The sequence below is a fragment of the Typopeltis vanoorti genome, chromosome 12 (assembly GCF_054136105.1).
Source record: "Typopeltis vanoorti isolate ZY-2024b chromosome 12, IOZ_Tvanoo_1.0, whole genome shotgun sequence".
NCBI lineage: Eukaryota > Metazoa > Arthropoda > Arachnida > Uropygi > Thelyphonidae > Typopeltis > Typopeltis vanoorti.
Genome location: NC_143560.1, coordinates 84,750,418 through 84,771,192, shown reverse-complemented (window position 1 = coordinate 84,771,192; position 20,775 = coordinate 84,750,418). Strand labels below are relative to the sequence as shown.

The following is a 20,775-nucleotide window of genomic DNA, read 5'->3' as shown; positions in this document are numbered from 1 at the left end:
CAACTCCTATAGGTAAAGATGACCTTGCTACTGCTTCTGCCTGGTATCTCCAACTCTGGGCCTGGCTTCCACTGAAGAGACCTCAATAAAGGTCGAAACTAGTCTGGGTAGTGGCCAATCCCTTAATGCATAACAGTATACATATCCACAGGGAGATGTGTTTTGCATTATGGGAGATACTGGGATAGGAGTGTTGGTAGCTTGCTCCACCTTTGCTACGAGTCCCCTTGGTATTGTACTACTTACCCAGGTAAGATAGTACAACACTATATTCAGTCCTGAAGATACTTTCAGGCACAAACTTTGTTTGCTCACACTTGGATAAAGGATTAAACTAAATGTATTATAGTCTAACCTAGTGAAAAATAGACTTTGAACAACAATATGGTTTTATTGCTTCCGCCCTCCTTTGCTGTTTTGTCAGATTTGAAGTAAACACTTGTGTTATACACATTTCAACCAATTGCTTATTGCTTATTGATTTTTATTATTGAAGGTTTTCCTGCTTCAACCAAGGCTCAGTATATCTTCAGAAGTGCTAAGTGATACTTAGACAAAGTGTGTCATGAGTTATCCCTAGTATTTTTCGGAAACGTTTTTTAATAATGAAAAAGTGGTTTAGAACTAGGACTTTGAAAAGAAAACCAAATGAAACAGGTGATGCTAACCCTAATTGTGATGTACATGTTGTAACGGTGAGTAAATCTAATACTATTAAATTAGAAGAAACGAGCAGTTCAAAGAAAAAATACAATAGGAAATATAACAGTTCATATTTGGAATTTGGGTTTACTTAGTACAAAGATAAAAGTGAAAACAAACCTCAATGTATTTTGTGTTATTAAGTGTTGTCGAACGAGTACATGAAACCTGCGAAACTCCAACGACATTTAGAAACTAAACATTGCGATGTGAAAAATAAGCCAATTGAAATTTTTTGGCGAAGCTTAGGCCCATTAAATCATGGGAAATATATAGTTTCAGCCATGGGTTCGATTAAGAGCAAGGCACTGGAAGCATCCTATCTCTTAAGTTTGCACATAGCGAAAACAGGGAAACCTCATTCTATCGGAGAAAATTTACTATTTCAAGCTATAAAAGATGTGGTAAAAACTATGTTTAGCAACAAGTTACTAAAAGATGTTGATTTGATTCCTCTTTCAAATGACACTGTCGGTAGCAGAATTAATGATATGGCAGGTGGCATAGAATTTCAGTTAATCAAAAGAGTTAAGAAGAGCCCTTATTATGCGTTACAAATAGACGAGACTACTGGTGTTACAAATGATGCACAGTTAATATGCTACGTAAAATATGTGCATGATAACAACATTCATGACGATATTCTGTTTTATAGAGCTTTGTCATCCGGAACAAGTGGAGAAGAAATATTTCACCCTCTCGATAATTACATAATACACAAAAAGATCCAGTGAAATGTATGGACTTCTGTTCGGATGGAGCTCGTGCCCTTACAAGACAGAAATAGTGGGGTTGTTTCTCAGGTCAAGGAAGTAGCTCTGGATATGAATTGGGAACATTGTTTCATACATAGGGAAGCGTTAGTCCCCAAAGGAATGCCACCAGAATATAAAGCTGTGCTATACAATTCTGTAAAAGCTGGTTAATTTTATTACAGCTCGACTGTTAAATAACAGCTTATTTTCAGTACTCTGCGATGAAATGAACAGTGCATATAGATAATATATACAACTTTTGCTTCATTCTGAAATTCGCTGGCTTTCCAGGGGCAAAGTACTAACAAGGTTATTTCAATTAAGGCACGACTTAATTCTTTTCCATTATTGTCATTGCCTGAAGGATTTTCATCGCTCCTCAAAAAAAGTCTTAGTGTGTGTGCCGATCTTCGACTGAAGTTGACCAATATTGAGCCAGATATCCAGCAACTCTGCAAGGGCCAAGAAGCTCAACTATTTCATTAAAAATAAGTAGTGACATAATTTTATTGTATTATTTATTTGTTTAATAAAAATTAAAACTTTGTTCAATGATGATACACTTTTAATTGTTTACTTCCAAAATCATATGTATTCAAAACATGCTTTTAGATTTATTATGTTATAAATGGTACAGTTTTTCCCAAATGTTGGTAATTCCCAGATATGTTTTTTAAAACAATTACATAACTTAGTGGTCCTTAGAATTGTTTTAGGCATTTTACTGGTCCTTGGACTTAGAAAGGTTGAGAAACGATGCTCTAAACTAACCTTTCTTTTCTTTACAAAACAATTTTTGTATGGTGAGAATATAACGTGATATATTTTCAACAGTTGAACATCTGACAGAAAAGAAGATAGTGAATGAGTCAAACTGCAAAGGAATAGTCTGGTTTTTAAAAGAACCTGCTTCAAGAGGACACGTTACTTCTTTTCTTGAAATGGTAAAAGGAGGTAATAGGTTTTGAAAACTCCAATAGAAAATTAGGCAAAGCAGTTGTTTAAAATTCAATTCCTGGTGCTGAGAAGAGGGGAGGAGGGACATAATTGAAATGCTTAAAAACAAGTATAAATTTTGAATCAACCTCAATAGAATATCTTTTCCGACATCTTTAGTTTAAGCAATGGATATTATTACTGAGATGAACATCATCCTACAAAAATAAACAAAGAAAACAAATAAAGTGGTTGAGTTTGTTGCTTTGGTGAATATACCGTAGCCTAAAATTATTTGCATTAGTTGTTTTGTGGACATTTTCTTAAAATTGCAAGGACAACACAGCAGAGAACACTGACAAGTAAGGATATTATGATTCCATTGTACAAGGCTTGATCAGATAGTATATGGATTACTGTGAACAGATTTGACCACCTGGATTTCAAAAGGATGAGTTGCTGCAGAGATTTCAGAGACAATTTGTTAAATTGGTTCCTGGTCTCTGGAATGTGGAGTATGAGAACAGCTTGAGAGAATGAAAATTGCAGAGCCTAGCAGATAAAAGGAGAGGGGGGGGGAACATAAGCTGATAAGGGATAATTACCATATTAATATGGATAAGATTTTTTGTAGAATGTCTGGAGATGGAGAGAACAAGAGGCCATCCCTGGAAGCTGCATAAGGAGGGTGTGAAGAGCATATTTTTTTATGGAGTGGGGGGGTGAGTGCAGAGACAGCGATGACACTTAAGTCAAGATATAATAAGCTGTGTGTGTGTGGGACCTTCCATGATGAGTCTCTTGACTCCATGGAGGTCTGATGATAACAACATGGGATAGGAGTTAGGATAGAAACACGTGAAAGCAATAATCATAATAACGTCCCATGTAGAGTGGAGGCTAACAGGATGAAATAAAGGTGAGATGATGCTACAGACTAGGCAGTCTATTTGCTCAGCATATAGAAATGCATTGCCAAATTATCATAATGAGTATTATGCCCAACTTAAATTATCTGATTATTATTATTATTATTAAGAGACCTCCAGGGAGTCAGGGACTCATCTATTGACTGGTAGTAGAGAAAACTCATGTTAATAAAAACGAAAAATTTATTGAGCTGCTGTGTGACATCTTTATCAAGCCACATAGAAAGAAATAAAGATAAAGTGTTAGATTTGAGCATAGCATCAGAAGGTGTCTAAGTTACGGATGTAACTGTTTTGCCACCAATTAGTGACAGTGATCATGCAGTACTGATCCAGGAAGTAGTCTACTATATGGATGTTTCAATCAGAACAGGTTATATGCTGAACTATAAATTTGGAAATTATGACAAATTCAGGAGAATACTCTCTGATATCAGTTGTTGGGTGGGAAGGATATAAAGCATGGGGAAGCTTTGAAAAGATGCTTTTTAGAATAATTTTTTAATGATTCTAAATACCAAATCTGAGTAAAATCCTTTCAGCCACAGTTCAAAATAACTTGAAAATGGAGAGAAAAAAAACAGATTCTTCCAGGCTTTTGCACATTTTGAAAAAATACATCCAAGAAACGAGATTTAAAATAAGTCTAAAAACCATATCCGAGCTTGACATAAAGGATGTGCCAATTCTGAAGATCATACGAAATGCATAGTTCAGTGCTAAATCATGGATATTATTCTAAACTTCTCTTGAAGCAGAATCAAAATGATTCAACTATCCCCTTCTAATGCATTGAATTTTTTTGTTCTGTGATGCTTATAGAGGTGGTTACTTTTCAATCTAATCTCAATGGCACAAATATGTTTTGCTTTATCATGGATAATGTGATATCAAAAAATGTCTCAATGTCCATGTTTGGTATAAATTTTAATACCAAGATATTCTCCCCCGCACAACAAACTATTGAAATTGTTCTGGTTTAGCTTTTGTAAACAAAATATCTATATTTAACAATAATTATACACATTTCTGATAATTACAATAAATATAATTTACCTTACATTAAATTCACTTCATCCCAACAGTGTACATATCATATGAAGAGAATACTATCTAGATAGATCTAAATTCTAATACACAAAACAAAAAACTTATAATTTAAGACTAATTATATTCAGTGTAAATTTCCATTTATTGCTAAATAATACTTCACAGTAATACCTTTTCCCAGCTCCAAACATATGGGATATTCTGTCTTTTTCATGACTTTTTTACAACCACCATCTTTATCATATATAAAACGTTTAAAGTGAAGTATGAGAACAGGAGGCAGTTTTCTTAAACAGATGCGGCTAAAAGCTTCTACCTGTAGTTAAGGAAAAAATGTATTTTAAATATTACTAATGAATTCGCTCTGTTTCATGAATTTCAACATAATGAGAGAAAAGAATTTTATCTGCAATGGTACTTAAAGGTTTCAAGTACTCCATTATAAAGTATTAATGCCATGGGACAAAGGACATGATCATGAATATGTGAACTAATTGAAAATTAGACATTTAAATAAAAATTAATAACAGAATGCTTATTTAGAATTTTCACTGCACAAAAATTTTGCCCAAATACCAGCATCTTTAGCCTAAATTCACAATCAAAACAGGAAACAAGTAACATAGCAGGCTTAATGAGAACATACCAGCTCTCATGAATAAAGTCTGCACACAGCTCAGACAACTTATGTCTCATAGTATCCAATTTAGATTCTGCTTTTGATTTTCTTCTTCAGCTGAAAATCTTTTTATTTCATTCAGTCATCCATTCCACTCTATTCTATAGTCCTAATGACATTTTTATAAATGTTATTAATATATATACATATACACACACGTGGGTGGTCGGAAAAGTTCAGACCTCGACCATAGATGGCAACACTACTGACAAGATTTTTTTTTTCTAAGTTGGTACATATGTCATAAAAGTTAAAGGTCACTCATCTCCTTCGTTTTCGCCAATTAAAAAATCGGCTGCCGAGTTTAAATGTGGCCATACAAGCCTTAAAGATGATCCACGTGAAGGATGTCCAGAAAGTGTAACAACTCCAGAAATCATTGATCAAGTGCACAATATTGGAAGACCGGCAAGTCAAAGTGTGTGAAATTGCTGAGACTACAGGCATTTCAAAAGAACGTATAGGATATATTTTGTATGAAGAATTAATAACATTTATAAAAATGTCATTAGGACTATAGAATAGAGTGGAATGGATATGACTGAATCAAATAAAAAGATTTTCAGCTGAAGAAGAAAAAATCAAAAAGCTTCGTATAAAAGAAAAAGCTTCGTGTAAGATAGGTACAGCGCTTGCTCACAGCAGATCAAAAATGCACTTTCATGAAAATCTCTGAACAGTGCTTGGAGTGTTTTAACAAGAATAAAACTGATTTTGTGCATTGATTTATTACTATGGATGAGACTTGGATTCACCATTACCTACCAGAATCCAAACAGTCAAAACCGACTTCTGTCAAAACAGTGGACAGAAGCCTGTTGTTCAGCGCCAAAGAAGACAAAGTCGGTTCCATCAGCAGGAAAGATCATGGCATCGGTGTTTTGGGATGCTAAAGGCATTTTGTTTATTAATTATCTTGAAAAGGGTAAAACAATAACAGGGGAATATTACTCCGATCTTTTAAACAGACTAGACAAAAAAAAAAATTCATGAGAAAAAAACCTGGTTTGCAGAAGAAAAATCATCTTTCATCAGGACAATGCACCAACCCACAAAAGTGTTTTGACAATGGAAAAATTAAGGGATCTGCACTATGAATTGTTGGAACATCCACCCTACTCCCCAGATTTGGCTCCCTCTGACTTCTACCTCTTCATTAAAATGAAAACTCTTCCACGCTGGGCAGCATTTTTCTTCGAATCAAGAGGTGATTACAGCTGTAGAGGGGTATTTTGCGATGAGAACCACTACGGGGATGGGATAATGGCACGGGAGAATCACTGGAATACATGCATTAGTCTTAAGGGAGATTACGTTGAAAAATAAAAATAATTCTGAAATTATAAATCCTTTTTTTCATTGTTAGGCTGACAACTTTTCAGATCCCCCTTGTGTATATATAGTAGGAAGAGCTGTGGGAAGAAAAAGAACAGTTTCCCATAAAGGGAATAATAATTTAAGCCGGTCAGATCTATTCAGACTGAGTTGTAACAAGGTTTAACAGACAACTGTGTGTATGTTATTTAGAAATTAATGACTAGAACACCAAGAATTAAAAAAATAAAACCAGATTTTATTTGCACGACTAGTTTCGTCTTTCACAGACTTCTACATGTACAAAAAACATAGAAATAGCCAGCAAGATAACCGTACAGGAACTGGCACTGAACAGCACAAAAAAAGCATTAGCAAATAACTGTTAAGGTTCAAGGCATTTATGAGTTTAAAAAAGAAGAACTCTCTCTAACTGTATTATTAGGTATACGCGTGCATTTAAGATCTCGAGCATGCCAATATTTGGATAGCAGAACAGAAACAATCTGACAAGTTTTAACTAAGGTTACTGTAGATATGTACAGGGTTAAGAATTACTTCTTTTGATTCTATTTTGCGGTAACAACGATGAATGTTATTTGACTTTTCCCAGAGAACTGGGTATGTGAGCCCTTCTTCGTTGAAATTTGCAGAAAACAAAACATAGCTAGATAAAGTACTGGCTCATGTCCTCTTGTAATTTATGTCTCTTTGATGTTCTTCGATGCAAAGTTCAATTGATTTTTCCATCTGCCCAAAGTATAATTTACTACAATTGCAGAAAATCTGGTAGACGCCAGGATATTTGAGGTTGTTACGTCTAGTCTTCGGCTGACTTAAAAGGGAACGTAGCTTTTGTAGTGTCGTGAAGAAAGTCTGTACGTTATATTTGCTTAGAATCTTTGCCAATTTTGGTGTGACAGAGCTGATATAAGGAATAGAAATGTTCCCTTTAAAAATTTTAATATCTTCATTGCAGCAAGGGAAGAGAACTGATCAGGAGCTTGTATAACAGTTGGCAAATTTTATGTATAAAGCACTTGATTTCACATGTTGGTGACCAATTTATACATCTTATTTCTTTCTCCCCTTCAACATGAATTGACTCTTTTTGGCAGTCTGCCAATGAGAGCTCTCGCTTCTGTGGTCGGACTATACTTACCAAGATTGAGAAGGCGGCTTCTTCCCTTCCTACCCAAGATGCAAACTTACTTAATATTGAATCCATTTTCACTATTAACAATGCTAAATCTCCTGTAGACAATATCACTTATTCAGAACAACAGGTTATTAAACATCTTCAGAATAACAAGGACATTATTATTTTTCTGGCAGATAAAGGAAATGCTACGGTTGTTCTCAATACAGTAGATTATCACAATAAAATACTAGATTTGATACAAACTACCACTTATTCTATGATAGAAAGAGATCCTACTAGAGAACTTCATAACTGCACCGACAATCTCTTGAGAACTACAATAGAATTGACCAGAAATTTACTTCTTTCCCTCCGTCCACTGATCCCTCATCTGTAAGGATTACCCAAAGTCCATAAGGAGAATATCCAGTGAGCTATAAGGGGCTCGCGCGAGCCCTTTGTTAAATTTTTCTAAAATTGGCGATCCCTTGTTCTTCTTGTTTACTTTTTTATTTTTCAAAAAAAAAAATAATTTTTTGAAATATATTAAGCGACAAACTCATACAGTAACCTAACAAAAATTAGTCTATTCGGCAGTATATAGATTATTTGGAGTTATTGTTTCAACCTTCTATAATGAATGCACCCAAGTTTGAAAATAAAATAGGTGCATGTGCTATCTTTACCCTTCTCCCTTATGGTAGCCAATTCTATGGTAAAACCATTGATTATCACTTGAAGTATAAAAATAAAAGAGAAATATAACGTATTTCAATATTATTGTGTTTAGATAATATTTATTTATTATTTATAGATTGTCTGTCATAAAAACTTCTATTGCAAACAAAATAAATTTATTTTGTTTATAAAAAATGCAGACCATTGCTTATGTGCGATTACAAAAGATTTTATTCTTCTATTTTGGTAGTTAAAAAAATGTTTTTCTTATGTAAGATAAATTACCACAGATGATTGTTTGCAAATATTTCATGTTTAGATCATGAAATATTTGTTTAAAAATGATAACCTTTACAGGTTGATTGTTCCCTCATACTTTTTGATTGGCATTTGTACACAAGCAGTACTAATAAAAGTTATTGTGTGAAATACGGCTTTTTTTTTTTTTTTTTTTTTTTGCTCGAAGATGCAAGCCCTCTGTTAAAATTTCCAAAGCTAACCACTGAGACTATCCCATTACGTCCTACGGTCAAAGGTAATTCTTCGGCATACAACCTTTCTAAATATCTTGCCACTTCTCTAAAATGTTTCTCCGGCAAATCTTCACCCTTTATCAAAAACTCAGCGGATTTTGTCTCCAGCCTTAAAGATATCACCATCAAAGACACAGAAATCATGGCCAGTTTCGACATAATTTCCTTATTTACAAATGTTCATACAGAGGAAGTTCTTATACTATAAAAAGACAAAGTATCTAAGATGATATTAGCCTTATTGACACACTGTGTTAATTCCGGATACTTCAAATTTCACAACACAATCTACAAACAAAATTTGGGACTAGCTATGGGAAACCCTTTATCTCCAGTAATTGCTAACATCTACCTGGAAGATTTTGAAGAAAAGGCTATCTCTTCCTTCCCTTTAAAACCAAAGACTGGGAAACATTACACTGATGGCATCTTTTTAATTTGGGAACATAGCCCTGAATCCCTCCGGAACTTCCAACACCACCTGAATAATATACATCCTAACATTACGTTTACGGCGGAGTTGGAAGTGAACAGTTCTCTGTCTTTTCTGGATGTCAAACTGACCCATTCAGCAAGTAAATTCAAGATTTCTATTTACAGAAAACTTACCCATACGGACAGGTATCTTCACGCTCACTCCTACAACTAGTCTCCACAAAAATTCGGGATTATTTCTATACACGGACATCGTGCTTGCTCGCTTCTTTCTGACAAACAAGAACTTAACTATGAACTCAATCGCTTTATTACTACATTTCAACTAAATGGCTACTCAATGAAGACTACCAACAAACTCCTCTTCAATCCTCTCCCTCACTGTAATGAAGATACAATTTTTAAAGGAAACATTTCTATTCCTCACATCAGCTCTGTCACACCAAAACTGATGAAGATTCTAAGAAAACATAACAAACAGATTTTCTTCAAGGTACTACCAAAGCTACATTCCTTTTTAAGCCAGGCGAAGACTATACATAATAACCTCAAATATCTCGGCATCTACCAGATTTTCTGTAATTGTGGTAACTCATACTTTGGCCAGACGGAAAAATCAATTGAACTTCACATCGAGGAACATCAAAGAGATATAAATTACAAGAATACACAAGCCAGTGTTTTATCTAGCCATGTTTTGTTTTCTGCAAATTCCAACGAAGAAGGGCTCACACATCCAGTTCTCTGGGAAAAGTCAAATAACATTCATCGTTGCATTCATCATTGATCTCAGAGAAAGCAACTCTGAAGTTGCTTTCTCTGAGATCCAGCTACCTAAATATTAAAATCTTTCCTCCACATCTTATTTTTACATTATCTCCTATTTTTCTACCCATTATCATTATCTTGGTCTTTTTTTGTGTTAATTCTTAGTCCATACTCTTTACAAGAGTTTTCAATTCTTTGAACAATTTCTTGTAACCCATTTTCTCTTTCTGCCATCACCACTACATCATCTGCATATCTTAAGTTATTAATGATTCTTTCTTTTATTTTTATTCCTTCTTCTACATCCTCAAGTGCCTCTCTAAGCATTTGTTCAGTATAAAGGTTAAACAATAATGGTGATAACTTGCATCCTTGTCTAACTCCTCTCTCCACCAGGAATTCTTCTGTTTCCTCTCCATTTACACATACTGATGCTATTTGTGACCAATATAATCTCTTTAAAATTTCCAGGTCATAAGAGGCAATATCAATATTTTCGAATGTCAAAAAGCCTTTCATGAATCACTGTATCAAATGCCTTTTCAAAATCTAGAAATTCCAAAAACTACTTTCCACCATGGTTTAGTGTTTTCTCCCCAATAATTCTTAGACAAGTTATAGCCTCTCTAGTTCCTCTATTGGTTCAGAATCCAAACTGTTCCTCATTCATTTCTTTTTCTATTTTATTCCTAATTCTCTCTAAAATTATTTGCACCAGAATTTTTGCTGTGCGAGTTATAAGACTTATTGTTCTAAAATTGTTACGGTCTAAAACTCCCATCTTTTTTGGAATGGGGATAAAAATTGAACTTCTGTATTAATGTTTTTATAAACACCTTTTATGTCCTTTCTTCTACCTTTGCTGTTGCATCTTTACTTATTTCATCTAACCACTCTTCCTTTTCCCTTCTTATCTCTCTTTGTATCTCCCTACTCGTCTTTATACTGCTTTTTTTCTCTCCTCTGTTTTACTATTAACTAACTTTCTTCTTTGTGTTATTTTCCTCAAAACATTTTCCATCATCCATGCTTTCTTTCTTTTCTCTCTTTCCTCTTCTTTTTTTGACTAAATGCAATTCTGTAGCAGTAATTAAGCTTTCCTTCAGAATCTTCCATTTTTTTGTATATTTCTCTCATTCATTTCTTCCTCTACTTTCTTTGAGAATTCATTCGCCGTACTTGGTATCTTCAGCCGCTCCATGTTCCATGATTTGTTCCGTTTCCCTGTAGTTACCTGTTTTAGATTAATTCTTATCTTAGTTGACAACAATATGCGATCTGTATCACAGTCTGCTCCTGGATATGTTGTCACATCTTTTATGTTTCTATATCTTTTGTTTATCAAAATATAATCTATCTGATTTCTTCTACTATTTATATCCTCCACTGGGGCTTTCCACATATACAATCTTCTTGGCTGTTTCTTAAACCAAGTGTTCATAATTGCTAAATCACGCTTTCTACAGAAATCCAACAACATATCTCCTCTTTCATTTCTCACTCCCAATCCATATAGCCCAACAATATCTTCCTCCTCCGATTTTTGCATTCATATCGCCATATATTATAATTACATCTTTTGTTTCTTTACATTTCAAGCCCTGTTCTATATCACCATAAACTCTCTCTACCTTCTCATCCTCATAATCACAAGTAGGTAAATATATCTGGATAAGCAGAATATGTCTGAGATTTGTCAGTAGCCTTCCACACATCCTGCCACTCGTTTATTCAATATTATACCAACACCTGCTTGATGTTGCTTTTCCCCTCCTGAGTAAATTATTTTCATTCCATCCTCTGTTCTAAAATCTCCTTTTCCTTTCCATCTCACCTCAGCCATTCCCAGAACATCTATTTTCAATCTTAGCATCTCCATCTTTACAATCTCCAATCTTCCAGTTTGATGTAAGGTATTCATATTCCAAGATGCAATGCGAAAATTACTTTTAGCCCCTTTTCCACATGAATACTTTCCATCTTCCACTTCTCCATCTCCCGCAGGCTTTAGTAAAGAAGATTCATATGACTGACATGCAATCTGGTCGATATCCATACTGGAACAAGTGACCTCCCTGGTAGCCAGTTGCGCAGTTCTGGACCCAGGGGACCCATCCTTAGCTGTGCATCGCTCGTCATTTTGATCTTTACTGCTCATCCAAACTAAGGAAAAAGTAGAAGCATAGTGGTTTCCCGTTGCCTTCTATGCATGAAGAGATGAAAAAAAGTAGAAACATTGAAAGAATCACCCCTAGCCCTTGATTACTCTAATATCATTGGGGGGAGGAACAAGCAACAAAAAAAGGATAGAAAGAAATAAGAGTAGGGACCATTTACCCATTTTACCCTTTTCAAGATAATTAATAAACAAAATGCCTTTAGTATCCCAAAACACCGATATCATGACCTTTCCTGCTGATGGAACCGACTTTGTCTTCTTTTGCACTGAACAACTGGCTTCTGTCCAATATTTTGACTGCTTTTGGATTATGGTGTGTAATGGTGAATTCAAGTCTCATCCCTAGTAATAAATCAACACACAAAAATTAGTTTTATTCTTGTTAAAATGCTCGTAGCACTGTTTGGAGATTTTTGTGAAAGTGCGTTTTTGATCTGCTGTGAGCAAGCGTGGTACCTATCTTGTGCAAAGCTTTTTCTTTTGCAATTCTTCATGCAAAATATATGCTACATATTCTTTTGAAATGCCTGTAGTCTCAGCAATTTCACGCACTTTGACTCGCCAGTCATCCAATACCACATTGTGCACTTGATTAATAATTTCTGGAGTTGTTACACTTTTTGGATGTCCTTCATGTGGATAATCAAAGGCTGGTATGGCCACGTTTAAACTCGGCAGCCCATTTTTTAATTGGCAAAAATCGAAGGCAAAGAGTGCCCATAAACTTTTATGAACTTCGAATGAATTTCTCTTGTCGTTAAACCTTTTTTTACAAAGAATTTTATAACCGCATGATACTCAATTTTATCTATTTCAAGGGATACAGACAACGCTCTTGCTTCAGACAGCTATATAAAACAAACTATTCGATAGAATGACTTGCAATTTCACATGGATGCTTATGACAGAAGTACCAACTTAGAAAAAAAAAAAAAAATCTTGCCGATAGTGTTGCCATCTATGGTCGAGGCGAGAACTTTTCAGACCACCCTCGTATATATATATATATATATATATATATATCACCACCACCATCAATTTTCTGATATGTACCCACAAGGGATGTTCATATTACTAGGAAATCTCATCACATACATTTGTATTTGTGGTTTAAGCCAATTAAAAGTACAATTTGTTTGGCTAAGTCCCAAATTGTCAGCCCATCCTGATTTGTTTAGTACCCAGTACATATCTACTAATGGGACGTAACGCGTGAAGGTGAAGAGTGGACATTAGGTCAAGTCCTAGTCAGTTCTCCCCATCCTGAAAGGTGATGTGGAGGTCTCCTTCCAGTTATTTGGCTTTAACCCTTAAGTGACCCTTATGGGTTTATTAATTCTTTAAATTTTTACAGAAACAATTAAAAAGCTACAATATACTTTGTAACACAAAATGACTGACAGGTTCACCATTGTCTAAAAAATCTCTAAACAGAAACATGGGTATCCAATCACATAGACCAAAAGATGACAAACTGCTGAGTAAACCTTGATGCCAGAACTTTCCTTTTTTGGATGGGCTGAATACAGGGTTGCTTGCATGTACTGAGATAGTGTATAACAGCTAAATTTAAAACAGTGAAGTGATAATATCACACAGATGCCAGAGTGTGACCAGAGAATGTATTGGTAATTAAGATTCTTTCAATGACCTCTCTCTCTCTCTCTCTCTCTCTTTTGGGGAGGGGGGGGTTTGCCTTAGGTGATAGTGTTATTGTTGCAGTGCCATCTGGAGAAAGAGGTAACACAAGTGATCTTTACAAGAGACAAAAATGAATTTCTCTTGTCGTTAAACTTTTTTTTTACAAAGAATTTTATAACCGCATGATACTCAATTTTATCTATTTCAAGGGATACAGACAATGCTTTTGCTTCAGACAGCTATATAAAACAAACTACTTGATAGAATGACTTGCAATTTCACATGGATGCTTATGACAGAAGTACCAACTTAGAAAGAAAAAAAATCTTGCCGATAGTGTTGCCATCTATGGTCTAGGCGAGAACTTTTCAGACCACCCTTGTATGTGTATATACAGGGTGTTCGGGATAAATTTGACAGTTTCGTAAGGAAAAAGAAAATCTTCTTTGTATCTATTAAATTTAATGAATTGACAAAAAAACATTACAGGCAGAGTTAATTACAATACTATCAACAAGATTTACTCAAAATAACCACCATTAGCATCGATCACAGCTTCAATTCTGCTTCGGAACCTCGAACAAGCTGATGCTACAGTCTCCCTGGGAAGGGCCGCAAAAACTGTTTTAATTTTATCCATTAACTGGGCTTTTGTATTACTGGAAGTGCGATTGGTGTCTTTTTCAACTGCGCCCCATACAAAATAATCCATGGGGTTAAGGTCTGGGGAGTTTGGAGGCCAAACATTTGGACTGGTGAAGTCGTAGAAATTTTCAGACAACCATTTTTGACTTTTCCCAGAGGTGTGGCAAGGGGCCGAATCCTGCTGCCATACATACGGCCTACCATTGGCTACCCTTGTTATCCAGGGCTTGACTACAGTTAGCAACTCCACGAACAAAGCCCGAATTCCAATGCCAGGGTTCTTCAACACCTGTTCCTGCAGATTTGCGAGGAATTCTGCTGTACGAACGCAATCAGATCGTCTGCTAGGGATCTTTCTTCTTGCTACATCCTCGTAGTCACCATTGCAAGTCTCTAGTTCATGCCTGATTGTTTTTACTGTATTCAGGGAGCATTGGGCAGCAGTCGTAATATCCTTATTTTGATGGCGGGCACGAATCATCATGATACAAGTTATTCTCTTCCATGATTCAGGTGGGTTCCAGCTATCCATCCTTTCTGACATCTTGTATATGAATGAAGAAGGGTCCAAACTTTTAAATGAAGAGAAGTGTGTGTTAATACATGTAACTTACGGAAAAATATAATTAATTATAAATATGTCAAATTTATCCCGAACACCCTGTATATATATATATATATTGCCATTTGCGCAAGATTCTTGGTTTGGCCTTTTCGAAGTCACATTTGGATTTGTTGATGGTGGAATTTTTTTCCACTTGGTTAGACTATAAATTATATATTTAGTTTAATCCTTTATCCAAGTGTAAGCAAAGTTTTCACCTGAAGTATCTTCAGCACTGGGGCAACTCGTGGCAAAGGTGAACTAAGTTCTCATCACTTTCCTTAGTAATACTTAGTCCACCTTTGCCAGGAGTTTCCCCAGTCCCTTCAGACACAAACTTTGTTTGCTTATGCTTGGATAAAGGATAAAACTAAATATATAATTTATAATCTAACCAAGTGGGAATAATTCCAACATCTTGCTCTAACCCAGAGTATTTTAATAATAATGTGCGACACCTTTTGGCAACTGGCATATGGAAATATGAGTTCTGCATTACTTCAACCCTGATATCACCTCTGTGTCTGGCTCCCACTGAAGAGACCTAAATAAAGGTCGAAACTGGTCAGGGTATTGACCCCTTCCCATAATGCATAGCAGTATACATGTCCACAAGGAGATGTGCTTTGCATTATGGGATACAAAGGAAAGTGATAAGAACTTGGTCCACCTTCGCCACGAGTTGTCCCAGTCCTGAAGATATTTCAGGTGCAAACTTTGTTTGATTACACTTGGATAAAGGATTAAACTAAATATATAATTTATGGATTTGTTGATGTTTTTTCACATTTGTTACAAGTGCTTCAGTGTAGACTAAGAACTGGAGTTCTTGTATTAAGCAACTTGAAGCATGCTGAATTTTTTCCCAGAGTGCCTTAGTACACCTGCTCTAAAGAACAGCTTAAACAGTCGTCCACCTGTGCTTTAGCACAGGTGGATGCAAGCGATGCTTTTTACACAGGTGTACCAAGGTAGCCCAGTGAATGAATGAATGAATGAATGACTCAAAAAAGGTACATATCAGAAACTGATACAGAAATACTGACCAATATCAACATATTCACTGACTTAGCACCATACCAGCTGAAGGATAGGTTAAATATAATGATTACCTAATCAACACTGTTGAACATGTTTGTATTGCTCCCTCATATATATATATATATATGCCATCATGATAAATTCCTAACATGTACCCTCAAATTTTGTACAGAATACTTTTTGAGTTACAGATAATCAGTTTATATTACTACTAATATCCTATTGAAAAATTTCCTTCAAATTAATCTAATCTCTCAGGACTCCAATATTATTTTATATTTCGGTCTTCTAATGCACTTTTAACTATATCAATTCACCTAGACTTTGGTCTCCCTTGTCTTTTTCTGCAATCCTAACATCAAATACTTTTTTTTGCTAACCATTCCCCTCCCATTCTTTTAAGTGACAACACCTCCTTGGATTAGCTCTCTGCACACATTCCTGAATGCTAACAATATAAAGTTTCTTTCTAATAATTTCAATTTTAATGATTCTGCAAGTGATATTTGTTCATATCCCTAATTTTTACTCAGAACTCTCATATCTACTATCTAATCTTTGATCAACTCTTATTTCTAACCCAGCTATCATATCTGAGTGGTTTGAATACTTTCTTGTATATAGCTAGTTCAGTATTTTGACTAATTGGAGTCCTCAGAGATAGACTTGAAGGAAAATTGTCAACAGAAAGTTAATAACATAAACCTATCATAGAGTAAACTCATCACAGTATCTTGCAAACCCTTTGAGGGTACATATCAGTAACTGATACACAAATACAGAGCAATATCAACATGTCTGCTGACTTCCCGTCATGCCAGCTTTGTTTATTCTGTTGTATATTTCCATATTTAATTTCATCTTCACTAAAAATTGTGCATGATTAACTGAAATATTTTACATCTTTAATCAGTTTTCTCCATTCAGGTGTACTGATGTTTTCCACATTTGTGCATATTTTGATGCTGTGCATTTTTATTGCTAGTTTTAATGTCAAATGTGTTACAACACTTATTCAATTTAGTTCAAGAATCCTGCAGGCTACTAACTGACTTTAAGTTTAATATCATCTCCATAACACAGGAGTTACTTAAGGGTCAAAGCTAGCAAATGGAAAGAGATCTCTAGATTATCCTTTTAATGGTGGGTTCTGACCTAATGTCCAATCTTCACCTTTCTATGATGCACTCTGATTTATAGGTCTCTACCAAAACATTAAATGAACAAGGAGGGACAGCAAATTTGGGATTTAGGTGACCAAATTGCATCTTTATTGGCTTAAATCAAAACAAAAAGATGAGACAAAATTATATAATTCCATATATGTATGATATAAAATAAATTTCAATTTAAAAAATGTGAAAGAATGAAGAGGAAGATAAGTTAGGAGTGAATATACACAAGCCAATGTATATGGTTATCTGATATGTTCTCCTCCATGATTGAGCACTGAGTCATGGAGATAAACATAAGTATCATATGAACCATTCCTCCTTGTGCTAGTTTTTCTTCTCTCAAAACACATTTGGTAGTACAGATGGCTTTTGCTAGCAAACACTGATATGGCTACTGAAACTTTCTGACCAAAACTCTAGAGTGCTATTCTAAAACAAAATTCATTCCAGCCAACTATTCTATATAACAAACTATTCCTATAGTTTTGAGTTTGCTATAGTGAGAATTAATTATTACATACTGTCAAGGAATGAATGCAACTTTTTTTGTGTAGTTCATTACTCTTATATTACCGTCTAGGATACTTCTGTTAGTATGTTGTTATTATAAGAATTTCACCAGGAGACTTAAATCATCTAACGTCTGATGATGAAAGGCTAATAATAACAACAAGTTGATGTTCAGAGAATGTATTCTGTGCCATGTACAATTTGCTTTTCTTCAGAAATTAATTACATCCATCCAAAAATTAAATTCACACTTGAAAAGGAATCACAGGTGCATTACCTTTTCTAGATGTTTCATATTCAACTCAAACTAAGTTCATCAGATATAGATGACTCATTATAGAAAATGCTATTATAACACTACCTAAGGGTCTCATAGGCAGAATGATATTATAAAGAAAATTTACTACAATGAAAGAAAGCTCAACTGTAATAAATTATTTTTATAGTGCATATGAGTTTCCTATTATGAGTTAATGTATACCAATGCAAAGCTTATTATCCTTCTCAAAAAAACATGGCATAATTAAGACATTCCTAACAAAAGCTCACAGCAGCCAGTTCTCTGAAAGTAACCCTTTGGCAAGTCTCAACAATTAAAAACAATAGTTGAAACACTAAACTGAATCAAAAATAATTGACAGTTCACTCACAATCCTATAAATCTCTCTGAAATAGTAAGCATTTCTATTCCTCATGGGAATAGTTTCTCCACCAACACACCACCAGTATCTTTAGGAAGTTCTAGCAGAGTTTTTGAAATTAAGAATATATTCACATTCTTCTATAAATTTATCATTTTAAATGGAAATGTCAATGAAATTTTGGAAGAACATCAGTAATACATGAAAGGATATCTATCATGCCACTGATATGCTATTGACAGAATAACTGTGGGAAATAAATAACTTTTGGATCTGACGGATTAGTCTCAACCCAAGAATTCAGCATACAGAGTGTCCACGTTGGACCATCATAGTTTCAAAACGTTATTACTACTTAAGTGTATAGACCATGGTGTCAAAATTGTACAAATGAGAAGGAACACTCAAAAGTTTTTCTAAAAAAAAATTCTGAATGGTAAATTCTCTGGAATGTTCGAACGATCCAAGCATTACATATTTCCACATTTCGATTTTTTACCATTCTTTGAAACTAGGGAGATCCAATGGGGACACCCGGTATTTATTAATGGAATAATATTAAGGTATAGAAGTATATCGAGCATATATTGTAATTTATGCTAATGATATTAGTATTTAGAGATTTATGTCAAGAGAAGCTAAGACACAATAATTTTTAGCTTGGGCATTGATATTTTAAAATGCAGAAGATATTTTTACCATAAACAGTTGAGAAAACTGGTTCATTTACATGAAACAATGTATTTCAAGTGAACTGGTTTAGGATCTGGTTGGAAATATCTATACTGGTATAACTATGTCTTTTTTTGCGGGAGTGAAATCTCAAGTTTCTAAGGAAAACCCTGTAAACTCCATATAAGACTGTCAACTTCACCTTCAAATGAAATAATTTAACACTTTGAGTCCTATCGATGTAATATACATTGATCACACGTGAACCCAGAATACCATAGATGCATATTAACATCGCTATATTAAAAATTCCAAAAATAATAACATATGCTTGAAATTCATTATCAGACTGTACTGTAGTTAAATATGAACCTTCAGCTTCATTATCCATGAGGATGGTTGACTTTTATCAATAAAAAAGGGAATTTATATTAGTATATTGTAACGTCTGCCCATCAGCTGCATCACATACGACTGCACGTGTTTGTGTTATATTACATCGTGCCGTCATAACTCTGGCTGCTCCAATCTAAACAATATAAAGGATTCACGACTCTCTTCTTGTGATCTGAGAGATCAGTTTGAATTTCTCTGTTACCATGGACAGACCAGGACACAGTGGTTCCCAAAGCAGGGGTGTACAACGGTTCTTGAGTGAATGCAAATTAGAACAAATGTTCAAGGAAATACTCGATAACAAAGGATCCGAATTAGATCTCCCCAAAAATGTGAGACCCAAGTCAAGAGACAGTGACTCAGAACTTCGAACAAGGGGTGACCAAATTTGAGGCCACATCCAACGAGTTGTATTCGCACGTGAGGCCGTGGCGTATGAGTATCAGGGAGAAGTGGCTGTTGGTAACAAATGACACACAGCTGAACTAGAAAAAAGAAAGTACTATGCAAGACATACCTTTTTCATCACTACCTGGTGTATCTCGTGCATTGCATCCAACATTAATGAAAATTTATACCCTTTTAAGTATTTGAAATATTCGTAAATAACAATGTTGTGTCTGATATCCCAGCCTGTTTGGCCAAGTGGTTAGTGAATCCGCTCTCCAGCCAAAAGGCTGCAGGTTCGAATCCCGCCGTGGGCATGGAAGTTTGTGATCGTCTGCGAAATACTAGTGGTGGCTGAGAGGGGAGGTAGATGGGGTTGGTGTAGTTGCAGTTCATTGGTGGATTGAGTGGTGGAGACAGAGAGTTGTAGAGTAGGTGCCCTCCCTCGATGAGTCTTTGGACTCCCTGGAAGTGTCAGATAATAATAAAAAAAAAAAAAGCTGAAACCCCAAAAGATATGCTGCACAACAACATGCAGCAGAAAAAAAAAAAAGGGCCATTACCTAAACGTTCAGTCTTCTCAAGAAAAGGAAACCTGTGACCATATCTGAAATGAAACGTTTTCCGGCAATTATTTTGCACAAGGGCCTTGTTAGGAAACCCAGATTTAGGGATTACTGGTCTACCAAACCTGTTCATGATTCAAAATTTGCCTCTTCTCTGAAGATATCCCATGATCACTTCTATTCTATTCTGACCTTCCTTCATTTCAATAACAATGAGACATATATTCCTAGGGGAAATCCTGACCCTCTGTACAAACTTCGCCCAGTGTTCAATAAATTTCTCAATGATTTCCAAACTTTCTACACTCCTGATGAAGGAATTTGTGGCTTCAGACGAAGAGAACTCTTCAGAGTATTCATAAAAGGGAAACTTGAGAAATATGGCATGAAACTTTTTG

The 20,775-nt window shown here is 35.1% G+C and overlaps 1 protein-coding gene across 2 annotated transcripts in view; it reads right to left on the bottom strand.

Moving 5' to 3' along the window:
- Positions 1–20,775, bottom strand: part of LOC150100951 (ubiquitin carboxyl-terminal hydrolase 10-like) — a 229,365-nt gene that overhangs the window by 29,093 nt on the left and 179,497 nt on the right. For both annotated transcript variants that reach the window (XM_090401329.1, XM_090401330.1), the window contains exon 12: positions 4,544–4,688. In XM_090401329.1, coding sequence (XP_090257455.1) covers positions 4,544–4,688 — 145 coding nt within the window. The remainder of the gene's footprint in view (positions 1–4,543; positions 4,689–20,775) is intronic.